General features: G+C 43.0%; 1 protein-coding gene across 2 annotated transcripts in view; it reads right to left on the bottom strand.

Moving 5' to 3' along the window:
- The window catches only part of PLOD2 (procollagen-lysine,2-oxoglutarate 5-dioxygenase 2), a 353,254-nt gene that overhangs the window by 103,321 nt on the left and 235,083 nt on the right, over positions 1 to 14,850 (bottom strand). For both annotated transcript variants that reach the window (XM_069213902.1, XM_069213901.1), the window contains exon 8: positions 8,609 to 8,707. In XM_069213902.1, coding sequence (XP_069070003.1) covers positions 8,609 to 8,707 — 99 coding nt within the window. The remainder of the gene's footprint in view (positions 1 to 8,608; positions 8,708 to 14,850) is intronic.

Raw genomic sequence — 14,850 nt, 5'->3', positions numbered from 1 at the left:
CCCGGCGGACGGCGTTAATATGGAGGAAAATACTGCCAACAGGCTGGTGGTACTTTTCTTGATATTAAGACATTGGCGGTTTGGCTAAAGCCAAACCGCCAATGTACCACACCAATCGCCACGGTGGTAATGACCGCTGGGCTGGAGGCTTCAGTGTCCAGCCCGGAGGCTGTCACTTGCCGCCCGCGGGATTATGACCCTGCCTACCGCCATGGTTTTCGTGGCAACCTTACTGCCACGAAAACCATGGCGGTAGGCACTATCAGTGACAGGGAATCCCTTACCTGTCACTGAAAGGGGTCTTCCCCGCCCCACCTCCCCTCTCCAGATTCCTCTGCCACCATCCCTCCTCCCCAGACCCCCCACTACATACACGCACCTTCATGCACACACAAACAGGCGCATGCACACACTCATACCCACAGTCATCCATGCATGCATACAAACACACACGCATTCACACAACACAACATACACGCACTCACACATCCATACATGCAACCACATACAACACACAATACACACTCGGATACACGCATGCACAGACATACACACAAACACACACACACAATACCCCCTCCCCTGTCAGAGCACCCACTTACCTGATGTCCGGGGGTCCTCTGGCAGGAGACGGGACGGGGCACTGCTGCCAGCAGCAGCGTCCGCCAGCAGAACACCACTGATCGAGTTCACACTGTTGTGCCTGTTCGCACTGTGAGTGCCATGGCTGCCATGCAGCCAATGGAGAGAGACAAAAAAATATAGTTTGCCCACGCTGAACCATATTGCCAATCGTGCTATTATCAGTGTAACAGCGGCAGTCCGCAAGGCATTACAAAACAGCCGCAAGGTGGGGCAAACGTAAACCATTTACCAATGACATAAAGGCCCTCATTTCGACCTCGGCATTCTTTTTTAAAGACCACCGAGGTACCGCTGTGCTGAAGGACGCCAGTGCAGGTGGTTTTCCGCGCAGCGTATTATGACTGCTGGCAGCCCTCTGTTCTTTTTCTGACGGAGAGCCGCCAGCAGCTGTACTGGCAGTCGGCGGGAAAGAGGAGGCTGCTCCACCTCCACCGCCCGTCATCAGAACACCGCCCACCGAATCACGTCCCATGATTCAGTGTGGCTGTGTTCTGGTGACGGGGAGCTGGCGGGGGAGCAGCCCCATGGATCCCATCCCGTCCCCTCCCGGAGGATCAACGGACAAGGTAAGTTGATCGTCCGTTAGGGGAGGGGGGTGGGGGGGGTGTTGTGTGTATGGGAAATGTGTGCGGGTCGGTCTGTGTGCATGTCTGTTTGTATGTGTGCAGGTATGTGTTGTTGTAGTGTATGTGTGCGTGTAGGGGTTTGGGTATGTGCATGTTGGGGGTGGGGGTGGGGAGAGGGTGTGTGTATGTGCATGTTGGGGGTGGGGGTGGGTAGGGTGGTCCTGCCACCTTTGGGGTGTGGGGGGAGGACTCGGGGTGGGGGAGACCCCTATCAGTGCCAGGGAAGGAATTCCCTGGCACTGATAGTGCATGCCGTCTTGCATTTCGTGGCGGTTCAAACCACCCAAAATCCATTGCGGTATGCAGGGTCCTGATACCGCCGGCGGTCTGGTGACGGCCGCCGGGCTGGAGACCGAAGTCTCCAGCCCAGCGGTCGTCACCGGCCTGGCGGTCGGAGTGGTGGCTGACCATGGCGGTAACCGCCATGGTCATAATTCCATTTTTTTTCCGCCGGCCTGTTGGCGGTTTTACCGCCACTTCTCCCCTGTCCGCCAGGGTCATAATGAGGGCCTAAATGATTTTTGAAAAGCAAGCCGACGAATTAGTGAAAGTGATAGGCATCACATGGGCGTGGTTAAAAGCCCACAGTACTTACAACAGGTCAAAGTGCTTGCACTCTCGACCTAAAAAGGAAGTGAAACCTGAATAATGAACTGAGGGCAAAATGGTACAGCCAACAAACCAGGCAAAGTAAAGGGGGACCACTGATTACAATAACTTACAAATTGCATGTACATTGAAAAACCATGTTGCATCTTTTGTTGAGAAATAATGAGCAAAAATTAAAAGTGAAAAAAACAAACTGCATCTTTCGTGAGAAAGCAGTGGCATTGCTTCAATAAAAATAAGCACTGGCAACTTAATATTTCTTGCTTTCAAGTGCGTTATTAAGTAAACAGCGTTCGTGCATGCCTTCTGTTATCATATCAAAGTCAAACCGACTGCTGTTTCTGTTAATCAGTGCCTTTGGGATGCTCTACCAGGAAAAATATGAGCCCTTACTAAAACATTTTAAAAAGTCTGCTGCAGTGACAAGTATAACAATAAAACAGTTTTCGGTACAAAATGCATAAATGACAGAAATATGATTTTGTATGATGATTTGCATATATAAAATAGACCCTAATGCATTGCAGTGCAGGCACTCCTGAGAAGGTGGAACAGCCAAAAACATCAGGTGGGAAATAAATTCTTATATGAAATGAGTGTAAGCACATTGTATTTGTATTTTAAAGAACTGTCAACAATATGTCAGGCAGGCAGCTGCGTGGTGAGGTCAAATATAATTAGACAGCATTTTTCCTATCTTTTCTGAAGGTTTGGGTGTTGGTGATATGGTAGTGAATCCCTATAGTTTTGCAATATGGCGATCTGCTCATCTGGCCTAGCATGCACTGGAAGCTGGATAGCACACGTTGCTGGAGAGCACCACAGGAGCTCAGAGACGAGGTTGCAGGTCACTGAATGACCAGTACCACTTTCTGCTCTAATCAATGAGGTAATTGGAAACGTCATCATCTATAGGGCAGACATATCTGAGTTACTAGGATAAAATATATGATGTCTTTGAAATCAGGCACACTCATCTTTACAGGTACAGTCTGATGAAATCCACAAGATGAGTATGATGACACAGTTCTTTAATAGTTAGGATTAAAACTTATCACCAGATACCCTTAACAAAGCAGTTTGGATGAAAAAAAATAATTTTGCGCTCCCAGACTGTGACAGATAACAGACCAAGTCCTCGACAATATTTTCCTATACCACAACAAAACATATGGCAACCACCTGCTTTATCATTTTGGCGGGACATATATCAACTAATTACTACAATCCAAGAACTTGCTAAAAAAGAAAAATTGGAATAAACACTTCAAAGGGCCATCCATTTAAAAGAAAAAGAACACAAACAGCAACATATTCTGCAACACTGTGCTCAGTCCTACATCACCAAGAATCTGCTACAATAAGAACTGGTAAACATAGATTGTTTACCAGTTGTATGTATGTGTGTGTGTGTGTATATATATATATATATATATATATATATATATATATATATATACACATATATATGTGTGTGTGTGTGTTTGTGTGTGTTTATCTATATATATATATCTATCTATATATATATATATATATATATATATATATATATATATATATATATATAACCTAGTGGCAGACCCAACTAGGTACTTATAGATAGGACCTACTTTCTACATAAAAAGTGATTCTTTACATGCCTATATCTTTTGGAGCTGCTTGACGAACCTTCACAAAACTTTTAAAAAACATTTGCCCATCACGTCAGCTGCTGTCTTCATTCCGGGTGATCTGTCCATGGGGTGCCGAAAAAAAGCGGGGTCCCAAAACACGTTTTTCCATTCCTTTTTTTATAGGGGTCTTGAACAGCAATAGTGCTGGAACTACTGGACGTAATTACACCAAATTTGGCTGAAAGGTAGGTCCTGGTCCAGAAGGAAATACATTTTTGTTTTGGTGTAAATCCATTTAGTAGTTTTTGAGAAATTAAGGGGAAAACAGATTTGTATATATAGGGACGCAAAGGTTTTGCAAACCCTACCGATCTAATACTGAGATCTGATTGACTGACAACACTTTAACAAGGAAGCCTTTAAAGTGTTGTCAGCCATGTTGGGACTCAGTTTCAGTCTAGTCCTAGAAAATGGTAAAAAAATAAAGAAAAGGGGCCAGGGTACAAACACCCTGACACTTCAAATCTGGTGGTGGAATCCCAAAGGAACTACCACCAGGGCGAAAAAGCGGATCCTCCGTAAAATAAAAAATAAAAACCAAAGTGTGGTCTCACACGCTTCATAAATATAAAGGCCCTAGGTGGGCCAAGTCCTGGGAGCATTTTTGAAAAATGCAGGGAAGCTTCCTGGGCCCTCTCCCTCTGCCCTGGGAAGCATCACCTCCCCGGGGCTTATAAATAATATGTGGGGGGCCGTGAGCTCCCCGCGCCCCAGGGAACACAACCTCCCTAGAGCTATAAATAAATATAACAGGGCACAGCATGGGGTAGGGTGGTTAGGGGGTTTGCCACAGGGTCTGGCTTCAGGTCAGGTCTTGCAAGCAACCGCCCCTGAGCGCAGGTGAAGACTGTGCACGTTGCAAGTTCGGGTGCTTATAATGGGATTGCCTCAGGGCCTGGCCAGAATCGGTGGTGGTTGGATTAAAGTATAGTAATGAAAATAACTATATGTTAAAAAAAACTTTGAAATTTACTGAAAAAAACTAAGGTTACAGGGACATTATAGTTAGGACATAAAATTGAAAAAACGTAGAAATTCACTTAAAAAACTAAAGGTTACAGGGACGTTATAGTTAGGCTCACACTTTAAACATACAAAACCATAGAAAGTCACCAGTTATAGCTAGAGTTACCTCATGTAACTATACCGGGTGCCCTAGGGAACTATAACTCACGCCATCACCATGCACTGCTAATGACCTCACAAATTACGGCACTCATGACAGACAGGGTGACTCTGCCCTGGCCCCTTTTCTTCATGTTTAACCTTTTTTGTGGGAGTAGGCTAAAGCCCAGTCCCAAAATGGCTGACAACATTTCCTTGTTGAAGTGTTGTCAGCCGATCAGATCTCAGAACGAGATCGGAAGGGGTTGCAAATCCTTTGCGTCGCTATATATAGACATTTTCATTTCTTCTAATTTCTCTAAAACTACTGAACAGATTTACACCAAATAACAAATGGGCCTCTTTCTGGACCAAGAGATACCTTTCTGCCAAGTTTGGTGTAATTCCATCAAGTGGTGCTATCGCTGTTCAAAACACCTTTGAAAAAATTAATGGGGAAAACATGTTTTGGGACCCCCCCTTTTTCTCTGCCCATTCTTGACAGATCCCCCCAAAACTTTCCTGATGGCAACTGAAAAGATGTCTGTTGGTTTTTGGAAAAGTTTGGGAAGATTCATCAGACGGTGCCAAAGTTAGTAGGAAAACAAAAAGCAATTTTTCTATAGAAATGAGGTCCTAACTATAACTACCTGGTGGCAACTGCCACTAGTTTATATATAAATATATGTGTGTGTGTGTGTGTGTGTGTGTGTATATATATATATATATATATATATATATATATATACACACACATATATATTACTTGGATGTAGAATTAAGAGAAGTAAATCTACCCTTACCTACATATACTTAACTTCAGAATGTTTTGGTTGTTGATTCTCTTGCTTTGATATTTTTGCAGCTAGGTAAGGTTTTGATATATATTCTAGAATGTTTTTACTATTGTCTGTATCTCGATGGAAACAAAAATAGAAGGTTGTCAACATTCAGCTGATTCAGAGCAGGTGACATATATGATTCATTGTGTTGGATATTGGATTGTTTGCTATAGACTCTTGCAAGGACCCTATAATGCAAGCTTTAGTCCATAATTTGAACTTCTGCTGTTTCTGCAATAAAGACTCTATCGCGTTAAAATATATATTAATATTGTTTAATTTAATTAGATCCTGATTTACAGTTTGATAGACAGGTTACAAATTATAAATGTGATGTATATCTAGTCCATCTTATCACAAGTGCCATAGCATACAATTCACTTGTAAAAAGGTGGAGAGGACATCCAAAACCTTTGTGACAGAGTAACCTGTCCACGAAGATCTAAATCAGGACCTTAGATACTACCAAGCAAATTTATAGAAAGCAATTGTCGAAACTCAGCACATATCTATGCACCTTTGGTAGGAAAATGCGATGATCACTCTTGTTGTGATGTCACCCTCACCATAAGAAACATCTTTACGCTATATAATTGGAATAGCTCTTAGGGTAGCAGGATCACCTTGGAAACTGATTGTATAAATTGTCTAAAATGGCTGATGGACCTGCTTACATCCCCCTTAGATTATACCGAACGTTGCCTACAAATATAGCATTTAAATAGCAAAATGTAAACAATCCAGAAGTCCTTCAAATAATCACCTGTTCCACTGTAGAATATTATGCTGACACGTCCTGGCTTTAAGAGAGTGTTCAACCCGATCTCTACATTAATGCCAACATTCACTTAATTTCATTTTTATATTTCGTAATTTATACTCCACCTGTCAGCGTTGGTTTCAGAGAAGAGTACAAGGCTTTGAAATAACACATGCAGTAGAAGCAAGTGGTGAGGAATTAGAGCATTGCAGTAACTTAAATTTAAATAAATGAAACAACTAAATGAGATTGCTAAAGGGATAACATTAGCATACAGGAAGTATTTTGAGTACCACATAGCACAGAACCAGTAGCATGAGTAGATAAAACGTATGGTGAAACAATTTCAGAGAACCGTAAAGGAGCATTTGCAATAATAGAAATAAATACAAAATCCAGTCAATAAAGATGTCAGCAGCACATAACCAAATATACACGAGGGGTAAACGAGATGAGTGTCTTATAGGAGGTAATTGGGCTGAAGGTACACAAGTAGTGGAGTTATATGATGAGGCAGAGCATCACCCATAATCAGTGGGTACAAGCAAGAATATATTGAGAGAACAAATCATCAGAGACTACTAGACAAGGGCGTAACAGAGGTGCCTAGCAGCCCCTGCGGTTCAAGGGGGTTCACAATCTTTTGGGGCGCCACAAAACCTTTAAGGGGGGGGGCAAATTCACCAAAAGGCCAATGAATATCTGTGAGGAATGGTAGTCTCAGGGAATAATCATCACATTCTGCAGGGGGTGGGCAACATTTTGAATATTGACAGTAATACTAGAGGGAACAGAAAGAAAGGTTATTATGCAGTCAGATTGAAAATATTTTTCAATGCCCATATTTTTTAAAAGGTATTTGAAGGCTGCGAAAGAAGGTAAATAGATTGGGAGGACAGTCCAGATGGGGGAAGCATTGTCCAGGAAAGATCTGCACATGGCAATATTCTTGACTATCTATTGTCACAGAATAAACGCCTGTGCAGTACAGTACTAAAATTAAATCTTAAATATGAAAAATCTCCAAGTTGGCACAAGGTCAGAACATTGTGGTCATATTTGTGAACATAGCTTCATGATAGTGTGCCCACGTACAAACTCAAATGCATACTAAACTCAGCTGTAGAGACTCTGATGCAAATGTACACTATCATGCCTGAGTGTACAAGAGAAATATATTTGTGATGACATGTTACATATTAGACATGCCTTCCAAGTGGATCAGCGGAAAAAAGCAATGCTGTAACCTTTTTTCTCTTCTCTACATAACAATTTTAGACCTCTTATAAAATGTTCCATTCACTTGGGTTTTTGCCTGTCCTGTGGTTCGGCAGCTGCAGCTTTGCATGCTAAATATTTCATATTATGCTGGAAGCCGTGGGAGAGGAAACTGGCTCAGTTCGAAAGCAGTTCAAGAACAGCCTTCACTGTTATACTGCACATTAACTTGTGTGTTCCAACTATGGGATACTTAAATACAATTTTATTTATACATCAGAAGTGTGCACAGTGGAAAGAATAACAAACTAGATTGTGTTGAATAAGTGAATGCCATGCACGTCCTCATAACACAGTGCACTGATCTTTGATCTTTCACCCCAAAGAATAACCTGGAGTTAAATATGAAGGTGTGGCTAAAGGAAAGTACATTAACAAATGAACATTCTAGTTGTAGAAGTCTGGCACTCTTCGTAGGACCTGAGTTTTAGACCAAGCTCTCTTTTATGTGCTCCCTTGAATAGGTACGTCTGCATGTTATAAAATAGTTTTGAACAATTAAGCTCGGTGCTCTGTCTGGGAAACATTTTATGTTTTTTATTAGTATAAATGATGACCATGAAATATATTTTAGTTAAAACTGACTCAGTGCACATATAGTTAAGAAATAGGAATAAGGTTGTCATAGCCACTATCTATGCTGTATGTGCATATAAAGTAGTTTCATTTTCAGGATTCAAGTGTTCATCTTTTTATTAAATGTGTATTTTGTACGTAGGTATGCCGAACTTTCCCATTATTATACTTAGCAGTATGGGATAAAAAAAATCTGAACACTACAGTTATTTCAGGAAAATCAACAAAAATGTAGACCACACACAAACATTACAGATTCCAAACTAGCACGTTTCTCATACATATTTTTTTTTATGTAGTTCCACCATGCCAAATTGGGATTGCTTGCACAGTTCGAGTGGACTTTTTAGATGTAGTGGGAAAAGCTTAAAATTAATTTCCCAAATGTTTAACAGATGTAGCCTGGAATGAAATACGTGCAATACATATGAATAATTACAAGAAGAAATGCATAACCACACATACACCGAACGAATACATCGCATACATACTTACATTTGTTGACAAGTCAAGAAGGTCAACTTCGCAAATCCCACATCCAGCTTCTTGCGTCCATGCATTGGGAATGTAATTTCCAAAATAGTTGAGCTGTATCTATTTAACAAGGAAGAATTGCATTTTATTAATTAGCAACGCAAATCTGTGCCATTGAAATCTTCAAAACAAAATGTACACACAACACTCCTCAACTCGGCTCAGGGCCATTAGGTTCTGTTCATGACATACACCCCTTCAATAAATACTTCATCATTTTTAATCAATTTTGCCTTTGTTAGTTTTTATTGACCTCTTATACCAAGAGTCGGAAATATTCTTATCGTCCTCATCATCTATCAGACTCCCAACTTAATGTTACCCAGTGAATATCCTCAACCTCTCTGCTCGATCCACCTCAAAAAGCGCAATGTTCTTCATGCCTGCCTTATTCCTTCTATATCTCACCTCCAGTTCTCTCTATGGACTCTCAGTAACATCTTTGACCTATCCCTCTCCTATTTTTCTAACATCGACTGGCTGTCTTGCATTATTCACTTTGAGATGTTTAATGTTTAATGTTTGTAAAATCTAACCCTTTATACACGTGTATCTCTTATAATGTGCTCTAATCTCCCATTTTGTCTTGACATAAGTTTCCACATTTTCCATTGGTCCATTTTAGCCATTCTGTCCATTTTGCAGGACTCGATTGATTCTATAGGATCTAAAAGTATCAGAAGTGATTGAGAGGAACTTAGTAACACATCGCAGGTTTCTACTCAGCAGCAGGGACGTTGCTGATCATGTTATGCTCAGTACAGCAAGACTGAATAAACAAGTGACCGTGCAGCATAGGATACTGGGAATATAAACTGCCAATGGGAGGAAATTGGAGTATGTAAGCAGGGTAGGAAATATCCATATGAATTACCAGTAATCTTCCTTTCTCCGATTCCTAACCTTCCTCATCACGGTCCTCTCTTTCCTCTCTCCCCAATAAAGAAGCCTTCATAGGTAGCTTGGGTTATCTGCCTAAGGGTGAGAACTCACCTCGAGTATATGACGACTGGGATGAGGAAGATACGGTGAGTCCGGAGCACCAAAAGCGACAGAGACAGTGACGTAACAAAGGCCTCCGAGCTCCAGGGTGCCCCTTCAGCACAGTACACTGTGCAGGGGCAGCAGGCTCCTAACTGTGTCGAGGGGGAATGGGGCCCCCTCCAGGTACTTTACAGGGGGGGGCTCCAGTTTCGTTACACCACTGGACAGAAAGGAGGTCAGAAATTGGCAGCTGTTTCCTCGCAGAGGGGATGAAGCAGGTACGTTCCCGCCGTGTCATCCTCAATTCAGCAGGACTGTGCAACCAAGAGGACTTATTGCATTATCGAGATGGCTGTGTTGAATTCACATGGCACTGGCAAAGTTGTATTTTGGCTCTTTGACATGTTGGTGCCTACCCAGACAACAAATCTGAAGCCGTTAACTACCTGTTTGTTTTCAATGTTTCACTAAATGTTGCTTTTTTTCGTGTTACCAGCAGCAGGTGAGTGTCTGGGGCAGCAATGCTGGCAAAGACACATGTCGTAAGTAACCGAAACTCACACCATAAAATGGGACACAACGAATCATGAATCATTTTGAAACCATGTGCTGCTGCCTGTTATGCTTCAAACGATTATTCAGGCAAATGTTTTAACCCAACAGAGGAACTGTGATTTCCTTCCCAACTAGAACTTACAAATTGTGTGCTACTGGACTATTGTTACATTTTACATATTTTGCGGTTTAATTTACCTCCTTGCTCTTGAAAATTAAATTCAACGATGTTTCTCGGCGCATGCTGGTCCTATGCTTAAGGATTCACCAAATGTAAATAATATTGATGAACGACGACGTAATAACTCAGATAATTGTTTAACATAGAATGGTTACTGTTTTAGCATGAGAAAGGTTCAGGTCTGGAGATCCCTTTGAAAGATTCTAAAACCTATAGCCAAAGCTGCACAGATTTCACCTCAGCTGGCTTACAGAAATGCCCACAGGGGCTGTTTGCGCCCACTTTTATTCTCTCAGAGCACTTTCCGACTAGGGAACGAGTTACAAAAAGTTGCACAGCCTCTTTCGTTAATACAATGGTGTGGGCATATATTTTGTGCCAGCACAATGTCAAGGTGAGTTCCCTCATCCCATAGGGGCTTGGCTCCATGAAGATGACGGAATGCCTTTGCTGTATCACTATTTTGGGAACAGCGCCAAGCAGGCTCTGGAAAGACACACTAACTCTACGCAACCTCAGCCGTGGGCACGGTTACTGTGTTCCCTCATGACACCATTTAGAACGCGGCATGGATGGTTAAAAGGATGCCTTGGGCAGGGGATCCACATAAGAACCCACTCAAAGACAGCGTCTGCCCTCTGTAGATCCCTTCCCGATCCCAAAAGTCAAGACAGTCTGTCAGCACTGAAAGAGGAAGCAGTGGTTTGAAAAACGTGTTGCTCTACATAGATGGAAAAGCTTGACTAAATCTAAAGCACTGGTAATAACCCTGGACGAGTTTCATGCCATTGTTTTTAATTTATCTCTACGACAAAGAATGTGAACAGCCATGTACAAATCAGCCTTTGTCATGCTCCAAAAGACACAAACTCATAGATCATTTCTCAGCTGAACAGGAACAGAAGCAACCAGAGCCATGTCAACCTTGTTGAGTCTCCTCAGAAGGATGCAGCTTGAGTCTCCAAGCACAGTATGCTCAGGTCCAACATCTGATAGAGAGAAAAAAGACTAGAGAATAAAGATGAAAAGAGAAACAGAAACAGGGATTGAGAAAGTGAGAGGAAAAGGTGGGCTAGAGAACTGAGGGTGCAGTCCGTCTTGCAGTATGCAGAAGCTGAGTTGAATGCTTGCAAAACCTCAGCAGATTCGCTGCAGGAGCTCCGTTCTAGTACCAGTTGGAGCTTGATGGTGTAGCTGTGGGAGCCCAGTAGGCTGCTTGCTCTCTGTTGAGTAGCTGTTTCGGGCTGTAAGCGCTCATTGGGGAACGTGTATCAGGAGCTCAGCAGGTTTTCTGCAGGAGCTCAGCAGGGCGGCACATAGGAGCTTAGCGGTGTCACTGAGGGAAGTCACTGGCCTCTGTGCAAGCACCGCACAGTTGTTGCCACCAGGAGCTAAGTTGGATACTTGCAGGAACTCTGTAGGATGCCTCCAGAAGCTTTCAGTGGTCTCTGAATGAGCGTGTTCACAAGTGATTAGAGGTGTATCTTCAGGAACTCAGATGAACTGCAAATTGGATTTTAACTGTGTCACTGCAGCAAGCTAGCAGTGTCTCTGCAGGAGCTCCATTTTTTGAACCAGGAGTTTCCTGCATAAGTCCAGTCGCATGCTATTAGGAGCTCGGTGGATTATGAACTGGGATTATCAATTATCAATTAGTAAAACTGGCCAAGCTGCACTTACATTGTAATAAGCTCGTAACATGACATAAACCCATTCTATAAAATAAAAAGCGTTGCAATTATTGATGTGATGGTGCTGTATTTCTTCAGTTTGCACTGGGGCACCATGTTGCCTAGAAATATCTCTGCACTCAATTGTTTGTCAGTATATACATTGTACAAGTCACCATTAAATTGTGCAGTACGATGTAAAGGTTTACTATAACTATATACTGAGTATTGTTTGAAAAATTATCTCTGTAAAGCCACATACTTTGTATGTCTGGGGATTCATAGGGCACAAACCAAGTCATACAGTAGCAGAGCCCTGGGCATAGCTACAGTTGGACCGTTCTGTCTCTGCAGGGTCTCCCTCAAATTTTTTGTCTTTACTCTCTACTTTTGCAGGACTCATTTTTTTGGGCTTGGGACTCTGTGTACTTTACCACTGCTAACCAGTGCCAGAGTGATTGTGCTCTCTCCTTAAAACATGGTAACAATGGCTTATCCCCATCTGGCATATTTAATTTACTTGTAAGTCCCAAGTAAAGTGGCACTACTTGTTCCCAGGGCCTGTATAGTAAATGCTACTAGTGGACCTGCAGCACAGATTATGCCGCCCACTCAAGTAGCACTTTAAACATGTCTCAGGTCTGCCATTGCAGCCTGTGTGTGGAGTTTAAACTGCCACTTCGACCTTACAAAATAAACCTTTTGCCAGGCCCAAATCTTCCTTTTTAGTACATATATGTCATCTCTAGGATGGGCCCTAGACAACCCACAGGGAAGGGTGAAATATGTTTAAAAAGTAGGGCATATCGTTTTAGGTTTTACATGTCCTAGTAGTGAAAAAATGATACATTTGTTTTTACCTACTGCAAGGCCTACCTTTCCCATAGGGTAGCATTGGAGTTACCTTATTACATCTAATAAGCTCTAATTTCCAATTGAGGCAAGTAATCAGTTCATGTTTAGTGTCTTTGGAATTGTAATAAAAAATCCTCTCTCGTGGTAAAGTCAGATTTTAAATTACAACTTTGAAAATGACACTTTAGAAAGTTGGCATTTTCCTGCCTTAGCCATTTAGGGCCTGCAGTCCGCTCTGAGACATATGACTGGATGTAGCAGACAGTGAGGCTTTGTATATTCCTCCTAGAGAGCCACACACAAAAGAGAATTTAGGTGTGCCTGAGTGGACCATCAGTGGCAGGACGGGAGGGAGGAGATGGACACAGCCCTACTTACACTTGAATAGGCTGTGCCCAGCCTTCATGCAAAGGGCTGCATACCCTTTGTAGTTAGTCTGGAGCAATAACAGGAAAGGCAAGATGTCAGAGAAGTTCTACGGGAATTTCTAGAATCTTCTCCCACCTTCCGAAGGAAGATCACTAGGTTTAAATATTGAACCCAGACACCAACTGTACAGTACACTTCTGCACCTATGAATACTCTGCCAGGAAGAAGAACTGCTGTGCTACTGAAAGGACTGCCACTCCCCTGGACTGAGGTTCTAAAGAAACTGCTGATTTGCTGTGTTGGGTGAGAAGGACTGTACCTGAATATGTTGATCCCAAGATCCCAAATTGTCCGCAGGGGCTATCTGGCCAGCCTCCGGACCAGAGCCTATGGGACAGAAGGCTCCAACAACCTTGAACCCAGCACCTGGACTCTGCCATCTGTGAGAACCACCCTGTCAAGTGGTGCCACCCCAGTCCTGGACGCTTGGAAGTGGTCCTAAGAAGTCCTGCCGGCCTCTGTGGAATCAGTGGAACCGGCGTATCTCCTCTGTTATGAAGCACAACCCCAAAGAAAACGGACACATTGCCATTGATACATGGGTCTCCCCCTCCGAAACACCTGCATCGCATCTCAACCTTCCACCACATCAGAACCACCACTGCATGAGGCATCTTCAGCGGAGAACCTCACATGCCTCCTCAATGACAGCCAATGATGACACCATCTCTGCATCTTAGCCTAGCAGCTCCTCTGAATCAATGCATCGCCCGACTCCCCGACGCATACTCAACTTCACATCTTAAGGCCCCTTCAACAGGATTCTTGACACCGACACAGGCATTGCAGCCTCACCACATCTCAGATCCCTTCAGCTGCGAGATGTATCTTTGACGTGAACCTTCGCAATGCTCCACAAACCAGGATTTAAGGTACTTTGTTCATAGGACCTAACTGGGTTCCTGTAGCCAGCCCACGCTCCTTTGTGGTTGGCCTAAACTTGTAACTTTGCCCTGGTCCGGCTCTATTAGATAACTACAGCTCACGCTTTGTGCTTTTTGATGCTATTTTACTAAAATCTTTAAAATTGCATATCTCCAGTTCTACTGACTGTTTTTTTGTAGGACTGGGCGGAGATCACGGAGTTCTGCTATGAAGAACTCTGCAAAGTGCCAAAAAAATTCCACTGCGCTATGTGAGCAGCGAAGTTTGGGTAAGTTGCACTGTTTGCACTGGTTTTCAGTGCAGGAGTTTCTCCCATGCTGTAAAATCAGAGCAAACAGCATCACACGGAATGCCAGAGGGCACTAACTTCTTTCTGCGGTTCAAGTAGATTTTCTACTTGAGTGGCAGCTTCCTCTACGCGAGCAGCAGCTCTCTCAACGTGAGCAGCCACGGCCTACCACTTAACGTTGGCGAGCTAGAGAAACAACTCCGCTCTGCGTCACTTTGCAGAGTTTTTCAGAACTCTGCACTCCTGTGCAAAGCGCTAAGTGGGGAAAACTCTGCAAACTCTGCCGGCGGAGCAGATTTCTTCTCCCCCCCTTATTTCTCTAAAGTGGACTAGGGTCCTCTTGTGGTGTGTTTTC

Source organism: Pleurodeles waltl, chromosome 11, assembly GCF_031143425.1.
Source record: "Pleurodeles waltl isolate 20211129_DDA chromosome 11, aPleWal1.hap1.20221129, whole genome shotgun sequence".
In the NCBI taxonomy this organism is placed as follows: domain Eukaryota; kingdom Metazoa; phylum Chordata; class Amphibia; order Caudata; family Salamandridae; genus Pleurodeles; species Pleurodeles waltl.
The sequence above is the reverse complement of the archived record's forward strand: the minus strand, read 5'-3'. Positions and strand labels throughout refer to the sequence as shown.